At 46.8% G+C, this 10628-nt stretch overlaps 1 protein-coding gene across 2 annotated transcripts in view; it reads right to left on the reverse strand.

Annotated features, from left to right (window-relative positions):
• Positions 1-10628, reverse strand: part of ARFGAP3 (ARF GTPase activating protein 3) — a 58405-nt gene that overhangs the window by 27563 nt on the left and 20214 nt on the right. For both annotated transcript variants that reach the window (XM_088837537.1, XM_055394606.2), the window contains exons 3-6: positions 7074-7146; positions 4031-4162; positions 2354-2437; positions 1070-1154 (exon numbers count right to left, since the gene is read on the reverse strand). In XM_088837537.1, coding sequence (XP_088693663.1) covers positions 1070-1154; positions 2354-2437; positions 4031-4162; positions 7074-7146 — 374 coding nt within the window. The remainder of the gene's footprint in view (positions 1-1069; positions 1155-2353; positions 2438-4030; positions 4163-7073; positions 7147-10628) is intronic.

A 10628-nucleotide genomic window follows, 5' to 3' on the forward strand; every position in this document is an offset into this window, starting at 1 on the left:
GATTAGGTGAAAAATGATACCTTGTTGTTGTTAATTTATACTAATTTTCTGGCTAACAAACAATGCTCAATTCTAAAATAGAAAACATTGATGTTTTCACCCATGGGTGGTTTTTTTAAATGTAAGCAAGTGATGTAAGTAGATTTACAATAAATATAATCCTAAAATAAAACCACCAAATGTGAATTATTGACAGAATGTGTGCATTTGTGCTCAGTTGCTTCAGTCCCATCAGCTCTTTGCAACTCCACAGACCAGTCCACCAGGCTCCTCTGTCCATGGGATTCTCCAGTCAAGAATACTGAAATGGGTTGCTATTTTCTCCTGCAGGGATCTTCTTGATCCCAGGATCGAACCCATGTCTCCCATGTCTCCTGCATTGCAGGTGGATTCTTAACTGTTGAGCCACCGGGGAAGCCCATAGTTTTCTAAATTGGAATCTCGTGTTTTGATTATAAGATAGCTCAGTTAGTAAAGAATCTGCCTGTAATGCAGGAGACTCCAGTTCGATTCCTGGGTCGGGAAGATCGGCTGGAGAAGGGTTAGGCTGCCCACCCCAGCATTCTTGGGCTTCCCTTGTGGCTCAGCTGATAAAGGATTTGCCTGCAATGCGGGAGACCTGGGTTTGATCCCTGGGTTGGGAAGATCCCCTGGAGAAGGGAACGGCTACCCACTCCAGTACTCTGGCCTGGAGAATTCCATGGACTGTATAGTCCATGGGGTTGTAAAGAGTGGGACATGACTGAGCGACTTTGACTTTCACTTTTCTGATTATAAAAGTAACATATACTCATGATAAAAGTTCAGTCACTTCAAAATTGTATGAAGTTGAAAGTAAAAATCCTCAGCAATTTCATTTTCCAGTGTTAACTGCATGTGTGATTTTGGCTACGTGTGTTTTACAAGTGAGGTCATACATACTCCATGTTCAGTAATCCTGTCTCCCCATTTTATAACGGACCATGGGCATCTTTCCCTACTCTTGGTAAACGCAGGGCTCTCATTTCCTAGGAGCTCCGCAGAGGCCCGGGGCACATGGGCTGGCACTCCAGCACGAGCCTGTGCTTACCTTCACTGCTTGCTGGAGGTGTGTCCGCGTGCCTCGGAGTTAAAGAAGGTTCTGGCTGTGCTGACGCCCACCCAGTGCTGCTCACCTGAAGCCAGGGGAGAAAAGTCCTTACCAGCAAAGCAAGGAAAGTCATAAAAAACAAACTTCAAAAAAAGTGAGTCACTAAGTCCAGCCCACATGCCGGGGGAGCAGGGTAAGCCCCACGTCCTGAAGGGTGGAGTTTCCTGTAAGGAGGACGGTCCCTCCCCTCCACTCCTTTATGCGGCCATCCATTTGCACCAGTCACGGACTCCTGGATATTGGGCAGTTCTTTGTGTTACAGCCTAGTGCTGTCATCTATTTTTCTGTTCAAACGGCTCCAGCTCTGACCACCTTCAGCCATGTCCTCGTCCAATCCCCCGCCCTGGCCGCCTAGTGCCCCCTCACTTCCAGCACCACTGGCTACTCCAGGCTCCTCTGCCCGTGCAGCTCCAGTCCTAGAATCGGCCGCCTCTCCAAAGGGAGCCCTGGTTCCCTTTATTGGAGAACAGCATTTTAGAAATGAGGGTGTGGGTGCTGGGTGTGCCTGTCATCCGGGGGTCTCTGTCTCTAGGCCTCACAGTGGACAGAGCTAGGTCATATACCCTGTGTGTGCACACCAAGCCACACGTACACACAGACCTGTTCATTCTCTCAAGAGCCTTGAGAGATGTTCTGTGTACACAGCTAACAGGGGCAACGAGATCAAATCCCTTTTCAAATCTGGGTTTAAAAAAATGTCTTCATTCTTTCGGTTACACTGTGCAGCTTGTGGGATCTTAGTTACTTGACCAGGGATCAAACGTGCACTCCCACCATGGGAAGTGCAGAGTTATAACCACTGGACAGTCAGGGAAGTTCCCCAAACTGTCTTTGTTCTTTGTCAACTGCAAAGCTCTGAACTGCACTGGGCAGGCCCCTAGTAAGACCTCCTCTGCCTCCCAGGAAGCTGCAACCTCTAGACCGTAAAAGGCTGGGGTACTGCTTCCCTGGGTGTGGATGTCTGTCCTCCTCCCACTGGCCGGGAAAGGTCATGAACTGGAGCGGCCACTCTGGACCCTGAGATGTAAGCCACACAATGAGATGAGCAGCCCTGGATGACCCTGAACTACTGCTAGGAAATTTATTTCTCCCATAAGTGACTGCCTCAGGGCTGTTGATTACAGCAGCTTAGACTCTGTCCTAACTGAAACACTTTAAATATACGCCCTTTAAAATTTATGTCAGAGGAGCACACTTTAAAACTATGTGAAGCATAACACATACCTCAGGAGAAGCATGAGAGGCAAAAAAATCTTCCTCCTTCGGTGGCGGGGATGAAGGCGGGACCACACAGCTATCAAGCCACAGCTGGAACAGAACACACGCACTGCTCAGCGCTTCACCTGCTTTCGAGGGTTTATTTAATACAGTTCCCTCCCTTTCTAGAGGCCTGTTGCTAAAGATCCGTACTCCCCATTATTATAAAGTCAGGGCTCCTGAGCACATTGTAGCAAAGCATTGATCTAGTAACTTGTGCTGCCAAGCGCTATGGAAGACAAAAGGCAGTTCCCCAAGCCATTTCTGAAAGGGGAAGATCAAGGACTTCACGTCTAGGTGCACGTTCCATTCCACATTTGTGAATTCGCCTACTCTGCAATTAACTTGTGACCCTAGATCTGCCGCCCTGCCTGGACACCTGCAGAAAAGCAGAGAATGTGTCTTCCAAGGTACAATGCTCGGGTCCTTGTTTCAGCTCCTGTTGCAAGCATGGGTGCTTTTTATGGTCTATTGACTGACACACTTTCTACGTTTTTGTGCTTTTTGTTGGCATCCGTCATTTACGATGGCCCTGATCTCAGTGCTAAGTGCACCTCGTGTAACTAAGCCCAGAGACGCAGTTAGATGAGCTTCACTCAGCTCAAGCCACAGTGCCCTTGTCACGGCTCAGAGTCAATGTGTCAACAATATCCACTGAAGAAGGTGTCTTCATTTTTTTTAAGGATTTTTTTTTTTGATGTGGACCATTTTTAAAGTCTTTATTTAATCTGATACAATATTGCATCTGTTTCATGTTTTGGTCAAGGCATGTGGAATCTTAACTCCCCAACCTGGGATTGAACCCACACCCTTCCCTGCAATGGAAGGCGAAGTCTCAACTAATGGAAGTGAAGTGAAAGTCACTCAGTCGTATCCGACTGTTTGCAACCACATGGCCTATACAGTCCGTGGAATTCTCCAGGCCAGAATACTGGAGTGGGTGGCCTTTTCCTTTTCCAGAAGATCTTCCCAACCCAGGGACTGAAGCCAGGTCTCCCACAAGGTGGGCGGATTCTTTACCAGCTGAGCCACAAGGGAAGCCTGACAAAGTGGTAATAATTAAGAATGATGCCCACATTTCTGACTTAGGCACCCTGGCAGATGATGATGATGCCAATTACTAGAGCTAGGAAATACTGGAAAGGAGCCATGATGGAAGGGAAGATGATGAACATATATATTTAGTCATAATATAAAAATGTTAGGTCACATGATACAGCTGCTGCTGCTAAGTCACTTCATTTGTTATATCTTGAAGATGTAATTCTTATAATGTTAAAAACCTTTCAACTTTTCACTTTATCGATTATTTCCTTCCTACGTCTATTGGCACATTTTTATTATTAGAAATAGATATAAAGAACAATGGAGAGCCAGGGAATTCCCTGAAAGAGGCGTCTTTAAACAAAAAGCATGTAAAACGAGGTCAGTGTTGATCTGCTGACAAATAAAAGCGATGCTGCAGGACTGCTGTGTAGTGGTCACGGCAGCGTTTTTGAGCAGGATGGTGAATGATGACAACCTGCCCCACGCTGCTTCCTTGTAAGAGAACCTGGCCAGGAAGTTTGACGGTTTGGGCTATAAAGGACTTTTTCTGGTGAAACAAAGGTGTAGGATGGAGCCACCCCGCCCCGCCCCGCTCACGTCAGTGCCGTGCTTCCGGGTGGCCTGGGAGGCCAGCCCCTTGATCCTCTCCCTGTAGAGCTGGGCGGCGCGGCTGTTGTACTTGGCGTTGGTGTCATTGGTGTCACACCCATGCTGATGGAAAAAGGAAGCCTGCGGAGGAAAGGACTCGGGTGAACAGCAGGGCTGTGCTAAATCCAACAGGGTGACCAGAACCGTTCCTGCATGCCACGAAGGCCCTTTTTGAAAATACTAGTGAAAACCAAAATAATTTAAACCGGGAAAGATTTTTATAAAATTTTTCCTTGCAGAAGGAGTAATACCTTCCACAGACGAAACATTAATATTCTGGTAAAAGTAGAGAGGAGACGTGCCTCACAGAACAAAACAACTGGGCCCTCGCTGCTCCACTAGAGCACTGCCATTGCTCTGAACGCTATCTGAACGCACACTTTCCACTCAGGACAGCATCTAACTTGAGCAACTGACCTTAGCTTGCTGCTGCTGCTGCTAAGTCACTTCAGTCGTGTCCGACTCTGTGTGACCCCACAGACGGAAGCCCACCAGGCTCCCCTGTCCCTGGGATTCTCCAGGCAAGAACACTGGAGTGGGTTGCCATTTCCTTCTCCAAGCTTAGAGTCCTACTAAACTGGAGCTTTCTTTGCTTTGCATCTATATGAGATGAGTTATTTATGTGTTTAGGCTCTGCCGTGTGGCTTGCAGGATCTTAGTTCCCCAACCAGGGACTGAACCTGGGCCATAGCAGGAAGCAGCCGGAATCCTAAGCACGGGGGCTCCCTAAGTTGGACTGTCTGATAAACCAGTTAAGTAAGAGCCAAGCTGACCCCCTCCTTGGTGAGCGCTATTTCCTCATCGGTGGAGACCACAGCACAGACAAGGTACTGAAACGCACTTAGACAGTTAGGGGACTCTGCTTGCAGCACCTCTGAAGGATCTCTGTACAGACATGAATTACAGCATTCACAGCTTAATTAAAGCCTGTGTTTTAAAAGCCTGTGTGAGTGATCCTTTTGTGAATTCAACAGGACAAATAATGGTACAGGGCACCCACACGTACTGGGTCCTGTCTAAGTTCTTGGTGGATACCATTGCATCAAACCCTCATGGCCACACTCTCAGACACATACTGTTTACAGATGAGCCAGAAACAGAGAGGTCCAACAAGTTGCCCAGCGTCACACAGACTAGCAAGGCGCAGAGCTGGCATTCAAACCTAACCTTCTGCTTGAGCTTAGCAACCACTGACTGACCTGCCCCCTCCACTCTCCCACATCAGCTGGCTGAGACTGGAAACTGCTCTCTGGAGCTGGGTGGGGACCCTACAACCTTACAAAGATTTAGAAATAAGGACAGAGATTATCGAACCCACAGTATTAAGGTGAAGACAAGTTTGTGGACATAATGAACATGGGCATGGTTTTCTAATCACATGCTTGAAATACTGAAGGCTTACATTCTCAACAGAGGAATGTTTCTTGGAAAGTGAAAAAAAAAAACCAACTTAGTTATTACCATACTTTGTAGCCTTCCAAAGATCACCCCTACCTCTCAAAAATCATAGTCCTTGGTATTTAATTTCTTTCACTGCTGCTGCTGCTGCTAAGTCACTTCAGTCGTGTCCGACTCTGTGTGACCCCATAGACGGAAGCCCACCAGGCTCCCCCGTTCCTGGAATTCTCCAGGCAAGAACACTGGAGTGGGTTGCCATTTCCTTCTCCAATGTGTGAAAGTGAAGTTGCTCAGTCATGTCTGACCCTTAGCGACCCCACGGACTGCAGCCTACCAGGCTGCTCCATCCACGGGATTTTCTAGGCAAGAGTATGGGAAAACTAAATCCAATTTAAATTTAAAACAAGCTAACTGATGAATTTAAATTTCATTTTTCTGCTTAGGGAACAGTAATGAAGAAAAAGGCCGAGACACTGCTCCAAAGGAAACCGGTATTTTGAAAATTATTCTTTTAGATTTACTATTTTAATTTTGAATATTTAATTGAAGCTCGATATAAATGTACTTGAAATGGATACCAATTTGATTTCTAGTACTTTGAGTATCTATTTTTATTTATTTACTTGGCTATACTAGGTCTTGGTTGCAGCACACGGGAGCTTCACTGGAGCATGCGGTATCTAGTTCCCGAACCTGTGATCAAACCTGGGACCCCCAGCATTAGGAGCAAGGAGTCTTAGCCGATGGACCACCAGGGAAGTCCCTTTCTAAAAAAAATGCATATACATTTATTTTTATTTATGGATTTCTAATACTTTGAACATTTAATGGTATGTCTCAGGGAATTCTACTTACTCAACCTATATCATTTTGGCATATTGCTATAAACATATAATTGTATTTTACATAAAGGGAGATTTTGCTGGTTAGATTTGTAAGGCTGCCAGTTTAGTGTTTTAGAAATCAGATATACTGAATTTGTAAATGAAATTTAAAATGTTTGAGGATCCTTAGCTAGGTTTGTAAATGGGGTTAAGGAAATTTGCTCTTTTATTATAATTGAACACTTAAAAAGCTGCTTTTACAGAGAAATTACTAAGTTTATAAATTGACACATGATATTTACATACTATATTTGAAGATTTGGAAAATGGCTTTTTTAATTTATAGATTTAATAAATAAAATTGAGATAAAAGAACCTCGAAGCATTCCATCCAAGTACAAATGACACCCTCAGATATTAAAAAATTGTATTATCACAAAGAAGCCTCCCAGTTCTTCTATATCATCACTCCTGTTTTTTCTTCAAAGCACTACCACCTGTTACTTTCCTGTTTATTTACTTCTTTACTTGCTCTCTGTCGGTAAGGGAGGAGTCCCAGTCATCTTGTCCATCACTGTATTCTAGCCCAGGGCTTCTTGTTTATCAGGTTTCTAATAGATTTCTAGATAAACAAGCCATCTGGGTCATCCGGCTCATAAGCCCACCGTCCAGCAGAGCCTCCTGAACTCTTACATGTAAATGTCGAACTTCTTTACGAGTGCAACACACATGTGTACAAGAAGAAAACGAGAAATCCAAGATAAACTTACTGCATTAGCATTTCCTCCAACTTGCATGCATCGCAACTGAAACCAAGACCAGTTAGAATCCAGCTCTGTAGATCTAAATGGAAAAAAATATTTTGAAATGTTAATACTGTTCGTCCCCAGAATCAAGCCACTCGACTCTTGAGGATAATATTTCCTCAATCTGCAGGATCCTGAAGAAGTCTAACCGTTAACAGTGACACATGCTTCTGGGATGCTGGGGCTCCCGGGTGAATGACAGTCGGTACAAGCTGCTCCTGGACCCTCTCACCCTTCCTAGAAGCCAAGGCTCCGAAAAGAGATGCACTGTTTGGAGTTTTTCCAGGTCAGCTATTGATTTTTCCAGTTTGACCCCTAACAGCAGCCTGGAGGATGCTCACAGTCTTATGAAGCAGAAGGGACCCACTCAACATCACCACCATCAGGGAGGGGTGAAAACCCAGGATTTAATGTTGCTGAACCAAAAACTGTGCCTCCTATCACCACCATACCTGTACCTACTTGTTTATAATCTAAGAGCAAGGTAAAAGCAGTAACTATAGTCCCTAACTATAAAAATTTACCAAGTGATCACTGTAGACAATATTAGAAATCTTTCTATTGAATCCATAGACATGAGCAAAAAACAAGGCTGTCCCTACATTCAGCACTAGCTTTTCCCACACTAACTGGTAAGGAATGTGGACATTTTGAAATGGGTATAGGTTGAACCTCCATCCTTTACAAATGGGCAAGGTAGAAAGAAAAGAAGCTCCCTATCCATCAAAAAATATCCTTTTATGCTGCCTTTCCTGTTTCTCTTATTTCTCTGCACATTGGTATTGTTTAACTTTTGTAAATATTAGGATGTTATTTTGAAGCCAATAGCTACCTTAAGATTAACACTAACACATATTATTATTAAATATACATAGGATAAACTGACTTCATGGTAACATATGAAAAGTAAAAAATTAAACCCTACTTTATAAGAAACAGATTTCTTATAAAGACAAAAAAAATCTTTCTTTGGAATCTGAATACCAAGCAAGGTGATTAAATTATGTATACCATTTTGAAATTCTTTCTCGGAAAGATCTTGCTTAGTCACCACATTTTCATGAATTCCCCCAGGTTGAGTTAGGTGCATCCCTACCTCTTGGGATGCAAGGTGGCAGTCAACAGCACAATCTCTGGAGGGAGCTTTAAAGTACAAATCTCTACTCTGTCATTAGAAGCTGTAATGGCCTTGGAGCAATTACTTAACCTCTCTGCCCCTTACTTTCCTCATCTGTAAAGTAGGGATAATTATAGTATTATCTATTTCACTCTTATAGAAATTAAATAAGCTAATATTGGAAAGGTGCTTGGCTCACGGTAAATACCATACGGCTAAAATTCTTATCACTGCCATCATCATAGTCCAGCATCACTGTCACCACCGTCACCACCATCACCACCACCATCACCATCATGAGCACCATCACCTCCATCAGCACCATCAGCACCATCATCACCACCATCACCACCACCATCACCGTCATGAGCACCATCAGCACCATCACCACCACCACCTCCACCACCATCACCACCACCACCTCCACCACCATCACCACCACCACCTCCACCACCATCACCATCACCTCCATCAGCACCATCACCTCCATCAGCACCATCACCACCACCACCACCATCAGCACCATCACCACCACCACCACCACCACCATCACCATCACCTCCATCAGCACCATCACCATCACCACCACCACCATCACCACCACCACCTCCACCACCATCACCATCACCTCCATCAGCACCATCACCTCCATCACCATCACCACCACCACCACCACCACCACCACCATCACCTCCATCAGCACCATCACCACCACCACCATCACCATCACCTCCATCAGCACCATCACCTCCATCACCATCACCACCACCACCACCACCACCACCACCACCACCATCACCTCCATCAGCACCATCACCACCACCACCATCACCATCACCTCCATCAGCACCATCACCTCCATCACCATCACCACCACCACCACCACCACCTCCATCAGCACCATCACCACCATCACCATCACCATCACCTCCATCAGCACCATCACCACCATCACCATCACCATCACCTCCATCAGCACCATCACCACCACCACCACCACCACCATCACCATCACCTCCATCAGCACCATCACCTCCATCAGCACCATCACCACCATCACCATCACCATCATGAGCACCATCAGGACCATCACCACCACCACCACCACCACCATCACCATCACCTCCATCAGCACCATCACCTCCATCAGCACCATCACCACCACCATCACCGTCATGAGCACCATCAGCACCATCACCACCACCACCATCACCTCCATCAGCACCATCACCACCACCACCACCACCATCACCATCACCTCCATCAGCACCATCACCACCACCACCACCACCATCACCTCCATCAGCACCATCACCTCCATCACCATCACCACCACCACCACCATCACCACCACCATCACCATCATGAGCACCATCAGCACCATCACCACCACCACCACCATCACCATCACCTCCATCAGCACCACCACCATCACCACCACCACCATCACCTCCATCAGCACCATCACCTCCAGCACCATCACCTCCATCACCATCACCACCACCATCACCATCATGAGCACCATCAGCACCATCACCACCACCACCACCACCACCATCACCATCACCTCCATCAGCACCATCACCATCACCTCCATCAGCACCACCACCTCCACCACCATCACCACCACCACCATCACCACCATCACCATCACCTCCATCAGCACCACCACCTCCATCAGCACCATCACCACCACCATCACCATCATGAGCACCATCAGCACCACCACCACCACCACCACCACCACCATCACCTCCATCAGCACCATCACCTCCATCACCATCACCACCACCACCACCACCACCACCACCATCACCTCCATCAGCACCATCACCTCCATCACCACCACCACCACCACCACCACCACCACCACCTCCATCAGCACCATCACCACCACCACCATCACCATCACCTCCATCAGCACCATCACCTCCATCACCATCACCACCACCACCACCACCACCACCACCACCACCATCACCTCCATCAGCACCATCACCACCACCACCATCACCATCACCTCCATCAGCACCATCACCTCCATCACCATCACCACCACCACCACCACCACCTCCATCAGCACCATCACCACCATCACCATCACCATCACCTCCATCAGCACCATCACCACCATCACCATCACCATCACCTCCATCAGCACCATCACCACCACCACCACCACCACCATCACCATCACCTCCATCAGCACCATCACCTCCATCAGCACCATCACCACCATCACCATCACCATCATGAGCACCATCAGGACCATCACCACCACCACCACCACCACCATCACCATCACCTCCATCAGCACCATCACCTCCATCAGCACCATCACCACCACCATCACCGTCATGAGCACCATCAGCACCATCACCACCACCACCATCACCTCCATC

The sequence above is a fragment of the Moschus berezovskii genome, chromosome 6 (genome assembly GCF_049115385.1).
Source record: "Moschus berezovskii isolate FMDL1 chromosome 6, NW_MosBer_1.0, whole genome shotgun sequence".
Taxonomy (NCBI): domain Eukaryota; kingdom Metazoa; phylum Chordata; class Mammalia; order Artiodactyla; family Moschidae; genus Moschus; species Moschus berezovskii.